This window comes from Mobula birostris, chromosome 8 (assembly GCF_030028105.1).
Source record: "Mobula birostris isolate sMobBir1 chromosome 8, sMobBir1.hap1, whole genome shotgun sequence".
Taxonomy (NCBI): domain Eukaryota; kingdom Metazoa; phylum Chordata; class Chondrichthyes; order Myliobatiformes; family Myliobatidae; genus Mobula; species Mobula birostris.
The window spans coordinates 166,713,483-166,739,558 of NC_092377.1; the positions used below are offsets into that span (position 1 = coordinate 166,713,483).

General features: G+C 48.7%; 1 protein-coding gene across 1 annotated transcript in view; it reads right to left on the reverse strand.

The window, feature by feature from the left end:
• The window catches only part of pdlim2 (PDZ and LIM domain 2 (mystique)), a 38,223-nt gene extending 14,429 nt beyond the window's left edge, over positions 1 to 23,794 (reverse strand). Inside the window, exons 1-2 of the mRNA XM_072266790.1 lie at positions 23,698 to 23,794; positions 1,522 to 1,673 (exon numbers count right to left, since the gene is read on the reverse strand). Coding sequence (XP_072122891.1) covers positions 1,522 to 1,673; positions 23,698 to 23,790 — 245 coding nt within the window. The 5' untranslated portion in view covers positions 23,791 to 23,794. The remainder of the gene's footprint in view (positions 1 to 1,521; positions 1,674 to 23,697) is intronic.
• Between the last annotated feature and the right edge of the window lie 2,282 nt (positions 23,795 to 26,076).

Consider the following 26,076-nt stretch of genomic DNA (forward strand, 5'->3'; position numbering starts at 1 on the left):
AGTCTCATCCCCCCTCCCCATCTGCTCCCTTCGAAACTCCCTTCCGAGACCTCATTTGGGGTTTCATGCCACCAATCCCTCCTTCCTCTCCCCCAGAAACATCTACCCTCCCCCAATCTCACTTCCACCACCGCCTCTGCCTCATGCCAGAGGACGTGGCGGATGTGGGTTCATTTCTAACATGCAAGAGGATTTTAGACGTGTTCATAAGGATAAAGATTCGTTTTATCTGTTACCTGTACATTGTAACAGATGGTGAGACATGTCATTTGTGGGAATGACCAACGCTGCCCGAGGATGTGCCAGGAGAAGCCCACATCCTTCACCATACCTCCGGCACCAAAGCAAGCCCACAACTTACTAACCCCCTGGACTGTGGGAGGAAACCAGAGCACCCAGAGGAAACCCACACAGTCACAGCTAGAACAAATTCTTTTCAGGCAGTGGTGGGAATTGATCCCCGATCATTGATGGGATGGCGTTCGGTGTAAAGGCATCAGTGCAGTACTCAGGTCTGCTGGAGGCCTGGAGGCATCCTGTCCTGTGGTTGGAGGTGTGTGCATGTGGGGCAGGGGCGCGAGAGAGGGGGCAAAAACCCTTGTTTTGCTGTTGTTTATTCGTTGTTGCTGCTGCTCATGTCATTCTGCTAAGCATGGTGGACGGTGCAATCCTGACCCCCAGCACATCCTCAGAACGTGTTGGTCATTCACGCAAATGATACATTTCACTGCGTCGATTAAATTAATGAACCTGAATCTCAACCAGCATCAGTGCTGGTGGCCTCAATTTCAATCTCTGCAGGATGGAGGCGCTGGGTTCTGCTACCTGGGTGAGGGTTAAACTGACTGGGTGTGGCCCTGTGGGTAAACATTGTCTGTAGCCACAGCGACTCAGATAGGACAGGGCCTTGTACGAGCCTCCTCGCCTGGGCCCCAGGCTCTGTATGAAGAGGTCTGTTTGGATCCCTGCTGTGCAGTCCTCTCTCAGTAGTACAGCAGGACCCTGGGCTGGGACCTCTCCCCAGGATCTGTTGGGGGGGGGGGGGGTAGATTCAGGCTCGCCTCGCCAGAATCGCTAGGTTATAGACGACGTTACTGACTCTCTGGAGTAACACACGCACACACACAAAATGCTGGAAGAACTCAGCAGGTCAGGCAGCAGCTATGGAGGGGAAATAATCATTCTGGGCCAAAACCCTTCTTCAGAAACGTCAGCTGTTTATTCTCCTCCATAGACGCCACCTGACCTGCTGAGTTCCTCCAGCATTTTGTGTGTGATACACACATGAGAACTAAAGCGAATCTTTCCCCTTCTCCAGAGGGACCACGGCTCGGGCACGGATGGGTTTTCCTTCGTGGGGAAAGGGGGAGAGGGTATTGGGCTGGGAGGGAGAGGAGGACAGGCTCAAATTGATTTCCACATGAGGTCAACTGTTGACTCTCTACCCTCGCCCCTCCCCAAACCACAACCCTCTCTCCTCCTCCAGCCCACAGATCCCTCCACCTTGCCCATATGGCCTACCTCTCGATACCAAGGACCAGGTCTCCCCGACACTGTTTAATCTGTCTCTGTGCCTCCATGTTGATCATTTCTGATGTCTCAGCCCCATTGATGGTGATGATCACATCTCCGGGCTTCAGTTCCACCAGGTCTGCTTTACTCCCCGCTACCACCTGCAAGACAGGGAAACAAAGGGAGGGAAATCAGTCCAGTCAAAGCACAGCAAGAGCCAAGGGAGGCGGGGGCCAGGCAGACGCGATAAGCCACAGGGAGACAGACTCTATGTCGAAAAGCCTCCGTTGTTCTAATTACTCTCCAGCTAGTGGTTGACGTTTGGTTGTGAGGAGTGTTGGGGAAATGGCCAGGTTGCACTTGCATAGGGAGAGGGAGCCTAGTCACGGTGAGGGAGCACACCCCTCAAAGGAACCCACCCTCCGATCACGGGGTACAGGTTCAGCTGAGGGGTGGAGACAGACAGACACACACACACACACAATACTGGCAGAAATCATCAGTAAGACAGTGTCTGTGGAGGGGAATGAACAGTCGACTTTACGGGGTGGAGGGAACAGATGATGTAGACCCAGGCTGGCCCAACAGTACAAAACTCCCATCCCAGAACCTGAAGTGAAGTGGCCAGGAGGTCAGATCACCATAAGAATCCTACCAACTCCCCGAGGGAAGGAATCCAGGTATCAGAACAGAGGTGTCAGCAGCAAAGGGACAGACACCCGGCTGAAGGTGGGAACACTGTCACCTCCCACCTCATCGACTTTCAGAAGTTCATGTTTCACGTGACCTAGTGGGGTTTAAGTGCGGGGAAGGTTGTGTCTCCAGCGCTGTGAGGAACAGGCACCCCCTCGCCACCTCCTCCTGCCTTCTGGGTGAAGAATGTCGTCTCTTTGTGAAACTTCTTCCATTCCCTTTTGCCCACATCATCCATTAACGACTTCCTGGGCAAATGTAGAACAGTACAGTACAGATCCTTTGACCCACAATATTGTGCTGACCTTTTAATCTACTACAAGATCAATCTAACCCTTCCCGCCCACGTAGCCCTCCATTTTTCTATCATCCATCTGCCTATCTAAGAGTCTCTTAATTGTCCCTAATGCATCTTCCTCCACCACCATCTCTGGTATTGTGTTCCACTCACCCCACCACACTCCGCGTAAAATCCTACCTGACATCTCTCGTACTTTCCCCGCATTCGCCAACACCCCCCATTTTCCCGTTCACCACCTTGACTGTGTATCTAGTTGTGAGTGTTGTGTAACCAGAATCAGGATCAGTTTAGAATCTACTTTACTAGTTGACAGGCACAGGAGCGTAGTGGTTAACATAGCATTATTTACAGTACCAGCGACCTGTAAGGAATGGGTCTGCTCTGACCGTGACCAATTGGGTTTCCCCAGGTGCGCTGGTTCCTCCCACAATCCGAAGACAGACAGGTTGCTAGGTTAATAGGTCACAGAGGTCATTGGGCCAGAAGGACCCATTACCGTGGTGTTCACTCATTATGTGCCGTGTCACATACCATGGAAGATCATGGTCTTCCCATGATTGTTCTTGGCAAATTTTTCTACAGAAGTGGTTTGCCATTGCCCTCTTCTGAGCAGAGTCTTTACAAGACAGGTGACCCCAGCCATTATCAATACTCTTCATAGATTGTCTGCCTGGCAACCGTGGTCGCATAACCAGGACTTGTGATATGCATCGGCCGCTCATACCTGCTCCCATGGCTTTATGTGACCCTGATTTATTAGTAACACCTGCACACTAGCTCATTAATGCAAATATATCATCAGCCAATCACATGGCAGCAACTCAATGCATAAAAGCATGCAGACATGGCCAAGAGGTTCAGTTGTTGTTCAGACCAAACATCAGAATGGGGAAGAAATGTGATCTAAATGACTTTGACCGTGGAATGATTGTTGCCAGAAGGGGTGGTTTGAGTATCTCAGAAACTGCTGATTTCCTGGGATTTCACCCACAACATTCTCTAGAGTTCACAGAGAAACAAAAACAAAAAATCCAGTGAGTGGCAATTCTGTTGGCAAAATCACCTTGTTAGTGAGAGAGGTCAGAGGAGAATGACCAGACTGGTTCAAGCTGACAGGAAGGTGACAGTAACTCAAATAACCACATGTTACAACAGTGATGTGCAGAAGAGCATCTCTGAACGTACAACACGTCGAACCTTGAAGAGGATGGGCTACAGCAGCAGAAGACCACGAGCACATGAAAGTTTTCAGATGCTGGATATCCACAGCAATACAAACAAAATACAGGAGGAACTCAGCAGATCAGGCAGCATCCATGGAAATGGATAAACAGCCAACATTTCAGGCTAGGACCATTCTTCAGGACCGAGAAGGAAGGGGGAAGATGTCAGAATAAAAAGGTGGGGGGGAGGAGAAGGAGGATAGTTGGGTGATAGGTGAAGCTAAGTGGGTGGTAAAGGTCAAGGGCTGGAATGGAAAGAATCTGATAGGAGAGGAGGAGGGGACCCAAGGGAAGGTGAAAAGAGGCAAGATGCCAGAGTGGGGAATAGTGAAGAGGGGAGGGGGAAGACCATGAACATACACTCAGTGGCCACTTTATTAGGTACAGGAGGTACATTTCCATGGATTAGAAATTTGCTGTGGTGTGCTGGTGTCAAATTCAACATGAAAGAAAAGAAATTTAAAAGGCTAATGAAGTCGGAGGTTAAAGACTGACATGGAAAAAGATGTGTGTAAATAAACGCCAGCACCTAAGGGTGGACATTGGACTCAGCTGAGTGTGCTGGCAAGGTCAAACAATAGCAATAATGCTCGGACAACAGGAGCACAGAACCAGGGTGTGGACAGTCTACGGAACATTATCACCCAACAGCAGCATAATCTCCAATGCACACATGATTGATGGCACTGCCTCACCCCACACCCATGTGACTGACTTGTACATATACACATTGCACAGCTTTTTCGCTTTTCAACAATTTGCTGCATTTGGTTCCTCAGTCGTTGCACCTTCCTATCTCAGTGTGGCATCAGATGTTTGCCTTGCACAAGACCACAAGACACAGGAGCAGAATTAGGCCATTCGGCCCATTGAGTCTGTGCCATCATTCCATCATGGCTGATTTACTATCCCTCGCAACCCCATTCTGTCTTTCCCCCATAACCTTTGACCTACTAATCAAAAACCTATCAAACTTCAGTTTCAATATACCCAGTGACGTAGCCTCCACAGCCATCTGTGGTAAAAATATTCTACTGACTCACTACCCTCATTTCTGTTCTAAAAGGACGTCCTTGTAACTGAGGCTGTGCCTTCTGGTCCTAGACTTTACTATAGCAGGGATTCCCAATCTTCTTATGCCATGGACCTCTACTATTAACCGAGGAGTCCATGGACTCCAGGTTGGGAACCGCTGGTCGAGAGGAAGCGTTTTCTCCACATCCACTCCATCGAGAACTTTCAATATCCAAAATGTTTCAATAAGATCCCCCACATTCTTCTAAACTCCAGTGATCACAGGCCAAGCCAGACTCTCCTCATATGTTCCCCTTTTGTTCCCAGGATCATCCTTGTGAATCTCTTCTGGACTCTCTCCAATACCAACCTATCCTTTCTTAGATAAAGGGTCCAGGACCGCTCACAATACTCCAAGCGCGATCTGACCAATGCCATGTAGACCCTCAGCGTTATGACTCGCCCCAGCATCGTCAGGAGATCCATCTCTTCAACACAGAAGCAGGTCCTCTGTCCTAACTTGCCCATACCAACTGCACCTGTCCACATTCGGCCTATAGCCCACTATAAACCTCTTTCCATGTACTTATCCAGACGGCTTTTAAACATCACTCATGTCCCGCCTCAGCCATTATGCCTTGCAGCTCATTCCAAATACAGGCCACCCTTTGCATGAAGAAGCTGCCCCTGATGTCCCATTTAAATTGCTTGTGTCTGATCTTAGCCTATGCCCTCTTGTTTTTAGCAACCAATCCCTGGAGGAAACATCCATGCCCCCCTTTCCCCACCATGATCTCGTTCAGCCTTCAATCTCCTACGTTCGAGAGGCCCTGTCTATGCAGGTCCCCCAAGTCCAGGCAACATCCTGGCAAATCTTTCTACAGTTCTAGTTTAAAAACTTCTTTCTTCCAAGACTGCACACAATACTCCAAGTGTGCCCTCACCAGTGTCTTATGTAGCTGCAACATAATTTCCCAGCTCCTGTACTCAATATCCTGACTGATAGAGTCCAGTGTGCCAGATGCTCTCTCCATTACCCTATCTTCCTGAAATGTCTCTTCCAGTGAACGACAGTCCTGTGCAAAGTCTCAGGCATGTATACTTAGCTAGGGTGCCTGAGACTTTTGCACAGGACTCTCTCTGTCAGTGAGAAGTGAAAAGCAAGTTTGTAAATCTGGTGGGAGCAGAGGATGTTGGGAACAGCGAGGGTGGAGCGCTGCGGGACAGGTGGCAGAGGAGTGCCAAGTGTGTGTGGGGGGCACCATGGCATGGGTGCAGACACACCCAGCCCTGAGAAGGTGATCTGATTGCAAACAATTGGTTTATTGATCATTACAGAATGTCTCTCTGGTGCTTCCCACTCCCTCCCTTCTCCCCTCCCCTTTTCCCAACCAGGATACCCCTCTCCCTGTCCCCTTTTCCACTCTCAGTCCACAATCGAGACACATATCAGAATCAGATTTATCATCACTCACACATGTCATGACATTTGATTTTTTTTTGTGACAGCAGTACCGTGCAATACATAAAACAAATATAAATCTGTCTATCTGGATTGTTGGTAGACGGTGACAAGAGGGCCTACGGGAGTGACATATATCGGCTAGTTGAGTGGTGTCACAACAACCACCTCAAAGTCAGCAAGACTAAGGAGTTGATTGTGGACCTTCAGGAAGGGCAAGAAGTGGGATCACACACCGGTCCTCATCGAGGAATCGGAAGTGGAAAGAGTGAACAATTTCAAGTTCCTGGATGCCAAGATCTCTGAGGACCTGACCTGGTCCCGAAACATCGATGCAGCTACAAAGAAGGCACGACAGGGGCTATATCTCATTAGGAATTTGAGGAGATTTGGCTTGTCACCTAAAACACTCAAACTTCTACAGATGTACTACGGAGGGCATTCTGACTGGCTGCATCACCGTCTGGTGTGGTGGGGTTGGGGGAAGCGGCTGCACAGGGTCGAAGTAAGCTGTGATGAGCTGTAAACTCCGCCAGCTCCATCAGGGGCACTGGCCTCTGTGGTATCCAGGACAACTTCAAGGAGCAATGCCTCAAAAAGGCGGTGTCCATTATTAAGGACTCTCATCACCCAGAACGTGCCCTCTTCTCACTGCTACCATCAGGAAGGAGGTAGAGGAGCCTGAAGGCACACACTCAATGATTCAGGAACAACTTCTTCCCCTCTGCCATTTGATTTCTGAATGGACACTGAACCCATGAACACTACCTCACTACTTGTTTAATTTAACATCTCACTGCAGTTCAGTGTAAACCATTTGTCAATCCTCAGCCCACACACTTGGAGATCTAGACTCCCTTGTCATTTTTCATAACTTCTACACTGTTTACAATACCGGATATTTTAGTATCATCTATAAACTTACAAGTATGCCTTGTACATCGAAAGCGCTTACAGAAATTACAAACAACAAAAGGTCCCATCACTGACTCTGTGGCTTACCACTAGACACAGGCCTTCAGTCTGAGAAATAACTCTCAACCCTTACTCTCTGCTTCCTACCACCAAGAAAGTTGCGAGTCTAATTTAAAGAATAATCTAAATCGAAAAAACTGAGCAACACACACAGAATGCTAGAGGAAATATGCAAGTCAGGCAGCACTTACGGAGGAGAATAAACAGGCAAAACTTTAGGCCGAGACCCTTGCTGAGCTCCTCTACAACAGGAGTTTGAAATCTGGGGCCCACGGACCACATGCATAATGGTATTGGCCCATGGCATAAAATTCCATGTATGTTGCTCAAGGCTTACAGCATCTGTAGAATATCTTGTGCTTATGAATCTAATCTGTTATCTGCCCCTGGATTCCATGCAATCTAACCTTGTAGATCAGCCTGCCTTGAGGGACCTTGTCAAAAGGCCATACTGACAACATCCACTGCCCTAACCCCATCTACTCTCTCAGCAACCTCCCTGAAGAACCGAGAAATTTCCCAGACACAACTTCCCACACACAGATCAGCACAGCAGCATAGTGGTTAGCACAACACTTTACAGTACCAGTGACCCGGGTTCAAATCCCGCCACTGTCTAAGGAGTTTGTATGACTTCCCCATGACCGTGTGGATTTCCTCCGAGCGCTCCGGTTTCCTCCCACAGTCCAAAGACGTACAGGTTGGTAGGTTATTTGGTCATCATAAATTGACCCATGACTAGGGTTAAATCGGAGGTTGCTGGGCAGCACGGCTCGAAGGGCCAGAACAGCCTATTCCGCACTGCCTCTCTAATCCCTGCTGTTTCTCCTACATCAGACTCGATCTGTCCAAACACTGGTAGGTTCTGTCCCTCAGAATCCCTCCTGTAATTTACCCACCACTGAAGCCATCATCTAACACCCCAACCTTACTCCTGAAGTTCATCCACCCAGCTTCTTGGGGCCCACCACCCCATTTCCTTCGCCAGAGAGAAAGACCATTGCCTTTTGCTGCCCGTGTTAAAACAGAAAGTAGAGCAGTTGTTCCAGTAACTTCACGGTGGGGGCATTAGCTGACTACATTCCTGCCCAGTCCTCGCCCATTATCACTGAGCGATCACAGGAATCTCGATTCACCCATTATCACTGAGTGATCACAGGTATCTGGGTAATTTGTCAGCAGATGGAGGTTATTTCAGTTTGGAATGTGCTCGTTCTCCTGTCAGTTCTCGGTTTCTGCAGTAAGACCCTTACAGAATGAAATTCCAACTTTACGTGCAAGCCATTACCAGGAGCTGTTTTCAGTAACTGAAAGTTGACAATTCCATCGGGGTCTGGGTAGCCTCCAACTTGATGGCATGAATATCGATTTCTCCTTCTGGTTTTAAAAAACTCCCTGTCCCTCCCTTCTTCTTTTCCCCACTCTGCCCCTTACCTCTTCTCAGCTGCCTATCACCTCCCCCCAGGTTCCCCCCTCTTTCCCTTTTTCCTATGATCCACTCTTCTCTCCGATCAGATTCCTTCCTCTCCAGCCCTTTACCTTTCCCGCCCACCTGGCTTCACCCATCACCTTACGATGTCAGCACCATCTTGTCTCTGAAACCCACACGATTACTGAGAGAGGGCACAACTTTGCACACAGCACCCACTTCCGAATCGAGCCAGGGCTCCTAGCTCCATGATGTGGCAGCTAAAATGACCACCTCTCTACAGCTTCTTAAAAAAATAGCAGTCCTATCAGGGACATTTGCCATTACCGTGGCAACATTATTTGGCACCATCTCTGGACTGAAACTGAAAGCCTTTGCTTTTGATATAAGCAACCTAATGCTTGCACCTGGCAAAGGAGAGTCCTTCGGCATATTTTGGCTGCTGTCTCCATTGAAGCCACAACACTACATTCCAAACAGCTGTGAGACATCTTGTGATGAACAAATTCCTCCAGCACCATATGCAAAACAGACTCTCTCAATTCAATAAAGTTGCTACTTTTCAGCTTAAAATTGCACACAGTTTTGTGCATTTTAGGAGTGTTAATTTCATAACTCTCTGCTGCTACAAAAAGCTGTGGCTCCAACGTCTCTCAAACAGGATATTCAACCTTGTGGCTTTGCAGGAGATTAAAGCGAGTGATATATTTTAGAGCAGATTTCTGCAGGCTGAACATTTCTTTTTCCCCTTTCACTCTCTCTGCAATGCTGAAGACTTGCACATTCTCAGCACGACCCTGCACTGAATGATATCATTGACCCAGGAGAAAAAAAGTTTCCATTCTCTCCAGGAGAGCCCGCAGGCCTCAGACTGCCTGCCTGCACTTGAACGACTGCGTCCAGTGCCAAAACCCAACCACTGTGGCCACACTCCCTGTGTGCTCGATGACAGGGGACCCGCTGTACCTGCTGTCCGGACCCCTGCTCACTCAGAGAACAGCTTGGCAGAGCCTATGCCAGTCAGTGACTCATCCCCACACTCGGGCGTTCTGCCTCGCCAGCCACCAGCATCTGGAGTGGTCTTGAGATGACTTTGAGAGAGGTGCGAGTACTTGGAGGTGCACATTATGGGTGCTTCTCCAAGATCGGTCTCAGCCAGGGGCTCCCAGTTTGGGGTCCACACAGCCCTCAGTCAATGGCATCAAAAAGACGGGGACCTCTGATCTACCCCTTGCCTCCCACATAACCCTACATTTTTTTTAATCATCCATGTTGCCTATCTAAGTGTGTCTTAAGTGCCTCTAATGTATCTGCCTCTACCACTACCCCTGGCAGGGCATTCCACTCAGTGTCAAAAATTACCTCTGACATCCTTAAAATTATACCCCAACATGTTAGCCATTTCCACCCTGGGAAAAAGTCAGTGTCTGTCCACTCTATCTAGCCTTTTATCATTTGATACACCTCAGCCTCCTTCGCTCCAAAGGGAAAAGCCCTTGCTCACTCAACCTTTCCTCATAAGACATGCTCTCTGATCCAGGCAGTATCCTAGGAAATTTCCTCTGCACCCTCTCTAAAGCTTCCACATCCTTCCTATAATGAAGTGACCAGAACTGAACACAGTATTCCAGGTGTTGTCTAACCAGAGTTTTAGAGAGCTGCAACATTAGCTCACGGCTCTTGAGCTCAGTCCCCTGACTCATGGAGGCCGACACACCATATGCCTCCTTAACATCGTTCATCAACTGTACAGGAACTTTGAGAGATTTACGGACATGGTCCCCAAGATCCCCCTGTCCCACACACTGCTGAGAATTCTGTCACTAACCCTGTAGTCTGCCTTCAAATTCAGCCTTCCAAAGTGAATCAGTACACACTTCACTGGCTTGAGCTCCATCTGCCACTTCTTCGCCCAGCTCTGCATCCTGTCCAAAGCCCAGCTCTGTTTCCCGACAACACTTCCTGCTGCTGCCAATTGTGCAGTATCACAGTATAACTGCACGTAACGCTCGAGGTGCACTTAATGGTTCTGCGCCTGTACTGGCTCGGGTTTAGAAGAATGGGGTGGGGGGGTTAGGGAGACCTCATTGAAACTTATCAAATGTTGAGAGGCCAAGAAAGAATGGACGTGGAGAGGATGTTTCCTATGGTGGGAGAGTCTAGGACCACAGGGCACAGTCTCAGAATAGAAGTACATCTCTTTAGAACAGAGATGAGGAGTAATTTCTTCAGCCAGAGAGTGGTGAATCTGTGGAATTCATTGCCAGAGGCAGCTGTGGAGGCCAAGTCATTGGGTATATTTAAAGTGGAGGTTGAGAGGTTCTTGATTAGTCAGAGAATCAAAGGTTATGAGAAGAATGGAATGGAGCAGGATAATAAATCAGCCATGATCGAATGGTGGGGCCAGACTTAATGGGCCAAGTGGCCTGATTCTGCTCCTGTGAACACGGCCTTATGGTATGCAGAGCAGACTGAGCTAGTCTGTAACTATGCTAACAACATGCAGTTGCCACCGATTTAGGAGGATGTGGGCCTACAATACACAACGATCTCAGTGTATCAAAGATCAACTCTATTCACCAAGTATTTGAAAATTACTGTGTTGTGTTGGTCTTGAACTCAATCGCTGACTAATGAGGGCTAACACACCATACACCTTCTTAACCATTGTACGGCAACTTCAAGGTGCCTTTGGATGTGGACCTCAATATGTCCCTGTTCGATACACTGTTAGGAATCCTACAACTAACCATGTGCTCTGGCTTCAAAGTACAAGCATAAAAAAAACATTCAACAATTAGAATGAATAAAGCATTATATAAAGTTGGAGGTTAAAGCATGAATTTGGAATAAAATGTGCATAAATACATAAATTATGAGAATGTACATATTAAGTAATTTACAATATATCAGCTTTATAAAAAGTGGTTTAAAGTGTTTACAGTGCATTGACAGGGTAATAGATAGAGGGGGTCTAACTATAATGGTTGATCAGATTAACCGCCTGGGGGAAGAAACTTTTAAAATGGTGTGAAGTTTTTGTTATAATAGCCCTGTTTAATATACTATACCTATCCAAGTTAGTTATATCGTACACATAAATACATTTGATCCAGTTACATTTACCTGGTTGGTAACAGGGCAGTTAGTGTAATGTTATTACTCTGCCAATGAGCCAGGTTCAATTTTGTCACTGCCCATAAGGACTTTACACATTCTCCCTGTGACCATGAGGGCTTCCAACTTCCAAAGATGTATGGGTTAGCAGGTTAGTTGGTCACATGGGTATAACTGGGTGGTGCAGGCTTGGTGGGCCAGACCATAAGATCATAAGATAATAGGAGCAAAAGCAGGCCATTCAGCCCATCGAGTCTGCTCCGCCATTCAATCATGGGCTGATCCAATTCCTCCAGTCATCCCCACTCCCCTGCCTTCTCCCCATACCCTTCGATGCCCTGGCTAATCAAGAACCTATCTATCTCTGCCTTAAATGCACCCAATAACTTGGCCTCCACAGCCACTCATGGCAACAAATTCCACAGATTTACCACCCTCTCACTAAAGTAATTTCTCCACATCTCTGTTCTAAATGGACGTCCTTCAATCCTGAAGCTGTGCCCTCTTGTCCTGGACTCCCCTACCACGGGCCTGTACCGTGCTGTATCTCTAAGTAAATGAAAGAGTCCTGGCCTGCTCAGTCTCTTCTCATTCCAGATATCCGCCCTAGCAACATCCCTGTAAACCCTTCCCACTGTTGCCAAATGCTCCCTGTGCTGGGGTGACCAGTGGGCTGAGCTCCAGCGGTGCCCCATCCAGTGTTGTACAGCCCTGACACATCCTCACCACCAACCCATCACACTATATTCAAGGGATCCCTCTGCGAGTGCGAGTTGTCAAATACTTTTCCAAATTCCACGTCCAACCCTCATCGACACACCTGGTTACCTCTCAGAACATCTAGTCACTGGTCAAGCCACAAAGCGTAGCCGTTAGCGCAACACTATTACAGCTTGAGGTGTCAGAGTTTAGTCCCGGCATCCACTATAGGGAGTCTCCCTGTACATCCTTCCCCATGGAATGCGTGGGTTTCCTCCGGGTGCTCCAGTTTCCTCCCACAGTTCAGAAAGGTACAGTTAGTAGGCTAACTGATCATTGTAAATTGTCCCATGATTAAGTTAGGGTTAAATTGGAGTTGTTGGGGGTTGCTGGATAGAGTGGCTGGAAGGGCCGTAGAGGCCTGTTCCACACTGTATCTATACATAAATAAACAAACAGTAGAACACAGCTCAGTACAGGCCCTTCGACCCACAACATCGTGCTGACCCTTCAGCTTATTCCAATATCAATCTAACCCTTCCCTCCCACATAGCCTTCCATTCTTCTATCATCCATGTGTCTAAAGTTCAGAGTTCAAAGTAGATTTATTATCAAAGTATGAATATATTATACAACCTTGAGATTCGTCCCTTTACAGGCAGCCACAAAACAAAGAAACCCAATAGGAACCATTAAAAAGATCAACAAACACTCGATGGGAAGAGTAATAAAATCGCGCAAACAATAAAAATAAGCAAATAGCATTCAGAACTGAAGCTCAAAGCCAGTCATCACTGTGGTTGGAGCAGGCCCACAGCCTCAACCTCAGCGCAGAGCTGGATAAATATCATGGGACCATGGACAGGAACCCAGGCATCACTGTGGTCGGAGCAGGCCCACAGCTCATCGGAGAGCTGAGTAAACGACACGGAGTGGTGAACAGAACTGGCCCCGCGCCTCCGGTCTCAACAATCTGGTCGGGCGCTTAAATTGTCCAAACATCAGGGTGTTCCTCGCTCCCAAACAGCTCTGGAGCCTGGGCCCTACCGTCACGATTCGTCCCGTGACCGACCTTTCCAATTCGGCCTGGCACTTAAATCGTTCAGACATCGGGACTTCCCTCACTCGCACCTCCGCCATGCCTCGCCTCGCCTTCGCATCTGCCTCTACCACCATCCACAGCTGCCTGTTCCATGCACCCACCTCTTTGTGTAAACCTACCTCTGACCTCCCCCCCCACACTTTCTTCCAATCACCTTAAAGGTTATTCCCCCCCCTTATATTAACCATTTCCACCCTGGGAAAAAGTCTGACTGTCCACTCTATCTATGCCTCTTACCTTGTCCGCCTCTATCAAGTTGCCCCAGAGGCAAGCCCTAGCTTGCTCAACCTATCAAAAGAGATACTGAATTGCTCTGAATTAACCTGTTCTTGCCCAGAAAGGTATTTATGAAGCCCCCCGCCAACCGATATTAGCCCCCTTGACCTGTGTTATATGATTTAACCCTTTGTGCCCCAACGCTGGGTGCAGTGTTAATGAGTTTCCAACTCTGGCAGTGTATTGGGGCCTACAGGAGGTCTCACCAGAGTTTTCTAGACCTTCAACAATACTAAGACCCCATGGCTCTTGAACTCTAGAATAGATCAGGAGGCCAAAACAGTCTCAGGGTGAGTTACCATAGGAACAGCCCAAGTTAATATCTGTGCAAGAGTTTCTTGCTGTAATGTAGCTTCCTTCTTCCTGTGCCTCCACCATTTCCTCTCCCCAGAGATGTTTAAAGCAATGTAGTTCTCTCCCCACCCCACCCGCAACCTATGGGCTCCTCCTGTGCCTACCCAGAATGCATTGTTGCTGCTACAACCGGGGGAACTTCCACTGCGCTCTGCCCAATTGTTTCAGGAGCTTGGAGTGGCTCAGCAACTGCCCCATACACTGACCTCTGTCCCAACCTCCAATCAAACTTATCCTTTTATCTTTAGATATCTCCTTCTCTCATACAGACAGACACAAAAAATGCTGAAGGAACTCAGCAGATCAGGCAGCATCTACAGAGAAGAATAAACAGTCAACATTTTGGGCCAAGACATTTCATCTTTAGTCCCTGCCTGACTGGCTGACTTAGGTCATAGAGCAATAGAACTCTACAGTACTGAGACAGACCTTTGGTAACAAACCATTAATCTGCACAGTGTCATCAACCTGCTCTGGGACCATACCCCTCCCATCCATGTACCCATCCAGATTTCTCTTAAATGTTGAAATCTAACCCTCATTCACCACTTCTGCTATCAGCTCGTTCCACACTCTCACCACCCTGAGTGAAGTTCCTCCTCGCGTTCCCCGTAAACATTTCACTTTCACCCTTGACCCATGACCTTTAGTTCTAGTCTCACCCAACCTCAGTGGAAGAAGCCTGCTTGCATACCCCTCCATACCCTCAATTTTGTATACCTCTATCAAATCTCCCCTCATTCTCCTACACTCTGGGGCAGGGATTCCCACATTTTTATGCCACGGACCAATACCATTAAGGAAGAGGACCATGGACCCCAGGTTGGAAATCCCTGCCCATCAACCCTCAAATCACATTGATCAAGATTTCCAGCACCTGCAGAATCTCGAGTTTATCATCTCTCTCTCTCTACCATTGACTGCATTCATGGTCTGGTACAGAGGGGCCACTGCACAGGTTTGGAAAAAGCTGCAGAAAGTTGCAAACTCAGTCAGCTCCACCATGGGCACTAACCTCCTCAGCATCCAGGACATCTTCAAGGAGCGATGCCTCTAAGAGGCGGCATCCATCATTAGGGACCCCAGCACCCAGGTCATGCCTGCTTCTCATTGCCACCATTGTTTCAGGAACAGCTTCTTCACCTCTACCATCAGGTTTCTGAATGAATCATGAACTCTACCTCACTATATTTTTGCTCTCTTTTTGAACTTTTTTTTTAATATGTACTTTTGTAACTTAAAGTTTTTTATTATTCTGTATTGTGATGTTGGGTGGCAGGGTGGAGATACGTCTCTACCAAAGGAGGTGCAAGTCCCTCCTTCCCTCCGCTAGCCTGCAGGTCACCCTTGGGTAAGGAGTAACACCTGCTTAGCCCCCGATCAGGGTCATGTGAAGCCATGGGAGCAGGTGGTGGATGGTCGTACGAGCAGCTGGTACAGATCACAAGTCCTGGTTATGTGACCACTGACAGGCAGGCAATCTCTGAAGAGTAGTGATAATGGCTGGGCTCACCCGTCTTGTAAAGACACTGCCCAGAAGAAGGCAATGGCAAACCATTTCTGTAGAAAAATTTGCCAAGAACAGTCATGGTCATGGAAACCGTGGATCGCCCACGTCACACAATGATGATTGCACTGTAGCGCTGCCGCAAAACGACAAACTTCATGACATATGTCAGTGATATTAAACCAGATTCTGATTCATTTCCATTCTCTCTCTCTCTGCTCTCCCCCACCATGCTCTCACCATCAGCAAACCACTCTTCCGCATCTGGTCTGTGCTGCTGAGAAGCCACGCTGGATGACACGGAGGCCAGGAAGCGATGGTGAAATGAGCAAAGCCACAGCTGCCAGCTCGAGCAGTAGACTGACTCTAACCTCCCTGTCAGACAACGGCAAGTGTTGAAGTGTAGAGACATTTGTCATGGGAAAGGTACAGAAATGCAGAGCAAAATTGCCCTCATAGGCCAATGGGGCAGATACCAGAGCGGTAGGCATGCACAGAATGGGAGACACACACAAGAGATTCTGCAGATGCTGGAAATCTTCAGCATCACACACAAAATGCTGGAGGAACTCAGCAGGTCATGTCACCTTTAATTAATTTTTCACACTGTGGAGAACAACCATTGCCCTGAGCAGGACATTATTACACGGCCTGAAAACTGCACGGCCCTTTCTATTAACATTGAATAGAGAAAAATTTCAGCTGCATGGCAACAAAGGCTATGTGCGTAGGGGCATTTCAATTACTGCGCAGCTTAGAGGGAACACTGTCAGCAAGTCACACAGCATTTAGGGAGGGAAATAAACAGTCAATGTTTTGAGCCAAAACCCTTCATCAGGGCAGAGTTGGAGCCTTGATGAAGGGTCACGGCCTGAAACATCAACAGTTTATTCCACTCTGTAGACACTGCCTGACCTGCTAAATCCCCTGTGCTGGCAGCTCATTCCACACTCTCACAATCCTCTGAGCAAAGAAGTTTTTGCCTCATGCTCCCGTTAAACATTTTTCCTTTCACCCTTAAACCATGACCTCTGCTTGTAGTCCCACACAACCTCAATGGAAATAGCCAGCTTACAGCACCCTATCTATACTCCACATCATTTTGTATACTTTTATCAAATCTCCTCTCAATCTTCTGTGTTCTACAGAATACAGTCCTAACCTATTCAATCTTCCCTTGTAAATCAGGCCCTCCAGACTCAGCAATATCCTTGGGGATTTTCTCTGGACTTTTTCAACATTATTCCTCCAGCATTTTGTGTGTGTTACACAGAGTGAGAGATCATTTGAATGGTTCACTTGCATACTGAGGCCTACCCTGGGCGGAACTGACGCTAAGCAGGTTTCTTCACACCCAGTTTTAGGATTAGAGACAGGTATTTCAGCCCACAATGTCTGTACCCACTGTGATGCAAATCATAGATATTAAGGAAGAGGATGTGCTGGAGCTTTTGGAAAGCATCAAGTTGGATAGGTCACTGGGACAGGACGGGATGTGGAACGTTTGTCCGCTCTTGGACTGTATTCCTTGGAGTTTAGAAGAATGAGGGGAGACCTCGTAGAAACATTTTGAATGTTGAAAGGCATGGACAGAGTGGATGTGGCAAAGTTGTTTCCTATGATGGGGGAGTCTAGTACGAGAGGGTATGACTTAAGGATTGAAGGGTGCCCATTCAGTACAAAAATGTGAAGAAATTTTTTTAGTCAGAGGGTGGTGAATCTATGGAATTTGTTGCCACGGGCAGCAGTGGAGGCCAAGTCATTGGGTGTATTTAAGGCAGAGATTGATAGGTATCTGAGCAGCCAGGGCATCAAATGTTATGGTGAGAGGGTGGGGGAGTGGGACTAAATGGGAGAATGGATCAGCTCATGATAAAACGGCGGAGCAGATTCAATGGGCTGAATGGCCGACTTCTGCTCCTTTGTCTTATGGTCTTATGATGTAGCCCAGGCTACTGTGGGAAGCGAGGGATGAGATTGCTGAGCCTCTGGTGATGATCTTTGCATCATCAATGGGGACGGGAGTCATTCTGGATGTTTGGATGGTTGCGGGTGTTATTCCCTCATTCAAGAAGGGGAGTAGAGATAGCCCAGGAAATTATAGGCCTGTGAGTCATACTTCAGTAGTTGGTAAGTTGATGGAGAAGATCCTGAGATACAGGATTTATGAACATTTGGAGAGGCATAACATGATTAGGAATAGTCAGCATGGCTTTGTCAAACGCAGGTCGTGCCTTACGAGCCTGATTGAATTTTTTTGAGGATGTGACTAAACACATTGATGAAGGTAGAGTTGTAGATGTAGTGTATATGGATTTCAGCAAGGCATTTGATAAGGTACCCCATACAAGGCTTATTGAGAAAGGAAAGAGGCATGGGATCCAAGGGGACATTGTTTTGTGGATCCCAAACTGGCTTGCCCACAGAAGGCAAAGAGTGGTTGTAGACGGGTCATATTCTGCATGGAAGTCGGTGACCAGTGGTGTGCCTCAGGGATCTGTTCTGGGACCCCTACTCTTCATGATTTTTATAAACTGGAGGGATGTGTTAATAAATTTGCTGATGACACAAAGGTTGGGGGTGTTGTGGATAGTGTGGAGGGCTGTCAGAGGTTACAGCAGAACATTGATAGGATGCAAAACTGCGCTGAAAAGTGGCAGTTGGAGTTCAACCCAGATAATTGTGAAGTGGTTCATTTTGGTAGGTCAAATATGATGGCAGAATATAGTATTAATGGTAAGACTCTTGGTAGTGTGGTGGATCAGCGGGATCTTGGGGTCCAAGTCCATAGGATGCTCAAAACTGCTGTGCAGGTTGACTCTGTGGTTAAGAAGGCATACGGTGCATTGGCCTTCAGCAACCGTGGGATTGAGTTTAAGAGCCAAGAGGTAATGTTGCAGCTATATAGGACCCTGGTCAGACCCCACTTGGAGTACTGTGCTCAGTTCTGATCGCCTCACTACAGGAAGGATGTGGAAATCATAGAAAGGGTGCAGAGGAGATTTACAAGGATGTTGGCTGGATTGGGGAGCATGCCTTATGAAAATAGGTTGAGTGAACTCGGCCTTTTCTCCTTGGAGCGACGGAGGATGAGAGGTGACCTGACAGAGGTGTACAAGACAATGAGAGGCATTGATCGTGTGGATAGTCAGAGGCTTTTTCCCAGGGCTGAAATGGCTAGCACGAGAGTGCACAGTTTTAAGGTGCTTGGAAGCAGGTACAGAGGAGATGTCAGGGGTAAGTTTCTTCTTCCAAATGGACGCAGTCCAATCATCACTTCCAGTTCTCTTGATACTGAATATTGAAAGGCCTGGACGGAGTGGAGGATGTTTCCAATAGTCATAGTCATACTTTATTGATCCCGGGGGAAATTGGTTTTCCTTACAGTTGCACCATAAATAATAAATAGTAATTAAACCATAAATAGTTAAATAGTAATATGTAAATTATGCCAGTAAATTATGAAATAAGTCCAGGACCAGCCTATTGGCTCAGGGTGCCTGACCCTCCAAGGGAGGAGTTGTAAAGTTTGATGGCCACAGGCAGGAATGACTTCCCATGATGCTCTGTGCTGCATCTCGGTGGAATGAGTCTCTGGCTGAATGTACTCCTGTGCCCAACCAGTACATTATGTAGTGGATGGGAGACATTGACCAAGATGGCATACAACTTGGGCAGCATCCTCTTTTCAGACACCACCATCAGAGAGTCCAGTTCCATCCCCACAACATCACTGGCCTTACGAATGAGTTTGTTGATTCTGTTGGTGTCTGCTACCCTCAGCCTGCTGCCCCAGCACACAACAGCAATCATGATAGCACTGGCCACCACAGACTCGTAGAACATCCTCAGCATCGTCCGGCAGATGTTAAAGAACCTCAGTCTCCTCAGAAAATAGAGACGGCTCTGACCCTTCTTGTAGACAGCCTCAGTGTTCTTAGACCAGTCCAGTTTATTGTCAATTCGTATCCCCAGGTATTTGTAATCCTCCACCATGTCCACACTGACCCCCTGGATGGAAACAGGGGTCACCGGTACCTTAGCTCCCCTCAGGTCTACCACCAGCTCCTTAGTCTTTTTCACATTAAGCTGCAGATAATTCTGCTCACACCATGTGACAAAGTTTCCTACCGTAGCTCTGTGCTCAGCCTCATCTCCCTTGCTGATGCATCCAACTATGGCAGAGTCATCAGAAAACTTCTGAAGATGACAAGACTCTGTGCAGTAGTTGGAGTCCGAGGTGTAAATGGTGAAGAGAAAGGGAGACAAGACAGTCCCCTGTGGAGCCCCAGTGCTGCAATAGTGGGAATGTCTAGGACCTGAGGGCACAGCCTCAGAATACAAGGACGTCTCTTTAAAACAGAGATGAGGAGGAATTTCTTTAGCCAGAGGGTGGTGAATCTATGGAATTCGTTGCCACAGATGACCATGGAGGCCAAGTCGTTGAGTGTAGTTAAAGCAGAGGTTGCTAGGTTCTTGGTTCCTAAGGGCATCAAGGTAACAGGGAGAAGGTAGGAGACTGGGGTTCAGAGGGATAGTAAATCAGCTTGCTGGAATGATCGATGGGCCAAATGGCCTAATTCTGCTCTGATGAACATGAATGGGGGCGGTGCTCACGACAGTTGTAGGCCACGGGTTTTCCTCTTCACATCCTGGTCAGCTTCTGGCTGAGAGGTCTGCACTGTCCCCAGCACCCTGCGGCACTCCTTGCAACACACTCACTGCGATGGCCGCATGCGCCCTGCCAACAGGATGTCAGACACACTTCCATGAATGAAGGGGTGCAGCCAGGAGATTCAGCACTCAAAATGACGGTTAGGGTCAGTCAGCCAGTCCTGGTCAGAGTCACTGTCCAAACGAGAGGCAGGAGAGGCCATAGCCCTCCCACACCTTTGGGAGATCTCCATGATCACAGCCAGTCAGATTTTAATCACGTTCCCATCTATCCACACTGACCTTACATCTTGTCATTCATGCAAAGCATCTTCTCCAGCTTAAGGCGGATTCCTCGGATTCAGATTTATAAATCACATGGACATCAAAACACACAGAGAAATCCATTGCCTGTGTTAACAAACAACACAACCTTATCTCTTGTGAGGACGGGTAGACTGAGCTGGGTAGGGCCCTTCTCTTTGGAGTGAAGGAAGATGAGAGGTGACATGATAGAGATGTACGAGACAATAAGTGGCATAGATCAAGTGGACAGAGACATTCTCCCAAGGCAGAATTGGCTAATATGTTTGTTCATTATGTTCCGTGTCGTATAACGTGGGTGATTGTGGTCTTTCCATGACCATGATTGTTCTTGGCAAATCTTTCTACAGAAGTGGTTTGCCATTGTCTTCTTCTGGGCAGTGTCTTTACAAGACGGGTGACCCCAGCCATTATCAATACCCTTCAGATATTGTCTGCCTGGTGTCAGTGGTCACATAACCAGGACTTGTGATCTGCACCGGCTGCTCATACGACCAACCACCACCTGCTCCCGTGGCTTTACGTGACCCTGATCGGGGGCTAAGCAGGTGCTACACCTTGCCCAAGGATGGCCTGCAGGCTAGCGGAGGGAAGGAGCACCTTACACCTCCTTTGGTAGAGATGCATCTATAAAAAGGCTAGACGCCTTTACATCACAGGCTGAGGGGCCTGTACTGTGCTGGAGTATTCCATGTTCCACGCCCTAAAGCTGAGCTGTGGGCCGCCCCCTCGTGTCCTTGCACATTCTGGTGCCAACAACGTGCCCACAACGCTCAGCAAAGCAACACAGAACACAACCAGCAACAAACTAACAACACAATATGCTCACGCCTCCATCCCAACCACCCACTTCCACAGACAATCCATAACACAGTCCAAAAACGTACCAGTTGGTGGGTTAATTGGTCCTGCAATTAGGCTAGGATTAAATCCAGGGACTGTGGGGCGTTGCAGCTCGAAGGGCCTATTCTGCACTGTATCTCAATCAATAAATAACCCCAGTGCAGGCCTCTGGACCTGCGAGCTTCACTTCCAATCAACCACATATTCCAACCTCGTCCTAACCCTCACACCTTACTGTCTGTCCCGCACCCTCTCTGCAACTGTAACACTCTCTGCAATTCTAACACTCTGTCCAGCACCCTCTGCAACTCTAAATCTCTGTAACTGTAACACTCTCTCTGCAACTGTAACATTCTGTAACAAATTTGCAGATGACACAAAGCTGGGTGGCAGTGTGAAATGTGAGGAGGACGTTATGAGAATGCAGGGTGAATTGGACAGGCTGGGTGAGTGGGCAGATGCAGATTAATGTGGATAAATGTGAGGTTATCCACTTTGGTGGTAAGAACAGGAAGGCAGATTATTATCTAAATGGAGTCAAGTTAGGAAAAGGGGAAGTACAACGAGATCTAGGTGTTCTTGTACATCAGTCACTGAAAGCAAGCATGCAAATACAGCAGGCAGTGAAGAAAGCTAATGGCATGCTGGCCTTCATAACAAAGGGAATTGAGTATAGGAGCAAAGAGGTCCTTCTGCAGTTGTACAGGGCCCTGGTGAGACCACACCTGGAGTACTGTGTGCAGTTTTGTTCTCCAAATTTGAGGAAGGACATTCTTGCTATTGAGGGAGTGCAGCGTAGGTTCACAAGGTTAATTCCTGGGATGGCGGGACTGTCATATGTCAAAAGATTGGAGCGACTGGGCTTGTATACACTGGAATTTAGAAGGCTGAGAGGGGATCTGATTGAAACATATAAGATTATTAAGGGATTGGACATGCTGGAGGCAGGAAGCATGTTCCCGCTGATGGGTGAGTCCAGAACCAGAGGACACAGTTTAAGAATAAGGGGTAGGCCATTTAGAACGGAGTTGAGGGAAAATTTTTTCACCCAGAGAGTGGTGGATATATGGAATGCTCTGCCCCAGAAGGCTGTGGAGGCCAAGTCTCTGGATGCTTTCAAGAAAGAGTTGGATAGAGCTCTTAAAGATAGCGGAGTCAAGGGATATGAAGATAAGGCAGGAACTGGATACTGATTGTAGATGATCAGCCATGATCACAGTGAATGGAGGTGCTGGCTCGAAGAGCCAAATGGCCAACTCCTGCACCTATCGTCTATTGTCTAACTGCAACTGTAACATTTTCTCTGTAACCGTAACACTCTGTCCTTCACCCTCTCAGTTACTCTAACACCCTCTCTGTGACTCTAACGCCCTGTCCCGCACTCTCTCCGTGACCCTAACGCCCTGTCCCGCACACTCTGTTACTCAACGCTCTGTCCTGCACCCTCTCTCTGTGACTCAAACACAGATCTGCTCTCGGCTATCATTTTCCCTTGTATGCTTATGATGGGTAAAACTATCGGCACGGTCGGCATGCCAAATAAAGTTCTGCACAGTGCACGTGACAAGAAACACTTCGGGTCGACATTGGGGCCGAAAGGCCTGTCACACGTTCACTCCTTTGGGCAGGACAAGCCTGAGCAGTGACACAGATCGTCAGGTGATTCAGTGTCCTCCTTTGAGCAAGATACACCTGAGCATTGGATCCAGGTCGTCAGGTGAGTCAGTGATCTGTCCCTGATCCCACAAAACACCTCCCGAGTGCCAGACCCCCAACCTCCCCTGCATACCGGGTGACAACAGGAGCCCTGCCAAAGAACTTCCCGGAGCCGGTGCACTGGGACACCGAGCCTCAGTGCTCTGTCTCCGACTAAATCGTCAACTCAGTACTTGTCCCAACTCTCCAACCATCCATCCGGGGGACGTTCAAAAGACCCCAGACCCTGTTGAAAGCGCCCACGCAGCCCAGATGGGGGACAGAGGCTGAGGAACACCAACTGCCTTATCTTGCCACTCTCCTGGGCAGGGAAGGGTGTTGAGAGAGAGGTAACTCCCCTCGCCCTCCGTGCCGGGTCGCTAGGACCCACCACCCACCACGTCCGGCACCGGTCTCCGGGGTAGACGGGAGAAGGGGAGCGGGCAGAATGGAAGGTTATCCAGGAGGAGAAGGGTCCGAGCCCCCGACTGAGCGGCGCCCCCGCCCCTGGCGCTCACCTTGGACACGGAAATGCATTTGTTGAAGTCGCGGCCACCGCTTATGCGGAATCCCCAGGGTCCTGGCGCCGGTAAGGTGACGGAGCGAGACATGGCCCCGCAGCTCGTCGGCCACAGCGGCAGCACCAAGACCGATACTGCCCGCCCCACCTCCTTTAAACCGGCCCCGCCCCGCAGGTCCCGCCCTCCGACCTCATTAGCCGGCAGCCGGAGGGAGAGCATCGTGGGAGGGGCTGGAGAGCCGCCACGACCAAGGTGTAGTACTGAGGGAGCGTCGCTCTGTGGGAGCGGCGGGACTGAGGGAGCGTCGCGCTGTGGGAGCGGCGGGACTGAGGGAGCTTCGCGCTGTGGGCGGGGCGGGACTGAGGGAGCGTCGCGCTGTGGGAGGGGCGGGACTGAGGGAGCTTCGCGCTGTGGGAGGGGCGGGACTGAGGAAGGGTCACACAATACGAGTGGGGTTGACTGTTGAGGGAAGGGTGCAGGTCAGGGGTGAATGCACAACAAAACATAACGGTGAAAGGCATTGCTTTGTCGTCAAAGACCAACATGGTCCGAGGATGTGCTGAGGGCAGCCTGCAAGTACAGTATCACATCATCTGGTGCTAACGTAGCACAACCATAGCTTACAGGCCCTAACTGGTAGAGTGTGGGAGGGAACCAGGGTAGCAGGAGGAAGCCTCCATGGTCACGGGGAGAATGTACAAACTGCTTACAGACGACAGCAGGAACTGAACCCGGGCCACTGTCGCTGTAAACCGCTGTGCTCTCCACCACCCTGTTGGCTGTGTCATTAAGGAGCCTGTGTGAACTGAGCATTGACTGAGGAGACCAGATCGACCTGGGATGGACATGGACTGCTTCTAAAGGTTGCAGAGATACTAAGGATGGTGTTACCTTGTAATCGGACTGGCGGCCACACCGCAGAGAGAGAGAGAAGTTGAAAACTGCAAGGACCGAGATACGGGACGCCTGAAACATCCCAGAACTACCCGGGCAGAGGCGACCAATTTCGAACCAGAAACGGAGGTCAGGAAGAGAAAAAATCCTGTGCCAAAGGTACGTACCAGGGTGAATGCTAATGTACAAAGGCATGGTGCCCTGGAGGACCGACATTGGAACTTGTTATTGTTCGGTTCGAGGTATTCAGGAGTTTTGTGGAATGTATGTATAAACAAGGTCGATCCCTGCTCTGGTGCCCGCATTTTGGCACAAGTCGAAGGTGTGATTTCTGAGTCCTCCCCCGGAAGAATATTTCGGGTGCCCAGGCTCAATGGTGGGAGGTGGCTGCCAGGGAGATGTGCCCAGTGTCTCCCTATCCTTTACTCCATCGCCGGGAGCCTCCCGCCCTCACTTACCACGCTTACTTTCAAGAACTCGACAACTCACGTTCTCAGTGTTACTTTGTTTTCAGTTGCATAGTTTGTCTTCATGCACATTATGTGTTTGTATAGTTTTTCATACATTTTATTGTATTTCTTTGCTTGCCTGCAAATGCCCTCAAGAAGTGAATCTTAGGGTAGTATATGAGGATATACATGCACTTTGCTAATAAGTTTACTGAACACTGGTCCGGAATAGCCGACCACAGGGCGCCAGCAGATACACTTTGACAGGACACAGGTAACTTTGTAAACAGAGCTGCTTCTCTGAGGCCTTGAAGGCAGGGCAGCAGGCGGGTGGAACCTAATCGCAAGATCAGGTTGCTCTTCGTGAGGCTGGCTCCGAGCTGAATGCTGCCATACCGGTTCCAACAACAGTCTGGGCATGAGCTGGATGTGTTCCAGCCTCACCCAGCAACACAAGGGGAACTCTCAGCAGGTCAGGCAGCATCTATGGAGAAGGGAGCAGCCAATGGTGAGCTCAGTTACCCCTTGTCGGAACTGGGATGGGTCAGAGGTTACAAGGTCGTAAGGAACCAATGGGCAAAGGTGGTGGGCTGGGGAGGTGGTCACTGCCTGAAACATAAACAGAGCCTGGTGGGGCCCCCTCTACATCGGTGAGACCCTACATGGATTGGGGGGTGGGTCTGCTTCACTCAGTCCACCACAAAAGGTAGAATTTCCCAGTGGCCACCCATTTCAATTCCACTATCCATTCACTCTCCAACCTGTCGGTCCATGGCCTCCTCTGAAATCACCACAAGGCCAGACTCGGGTTGGAGAAGCAACCCCTCGTATTCCAGCTGGGTAGCCTCCAACCTGATAGCATGAACGTGGAATTCTCTAACTTCTGGTAATTTCTCCCCACTCCTCCTCTTCTCTTTTTCCATTCCCTTTCTGGTTCCCCTCTTGTTCCTTCTCTTCTCACCCTTCACATCCCTCCTATTCCCCTTCTTCCCTTTCTGTCACGGTCCACTCTCCTCTCCAATCAGATTCCTTC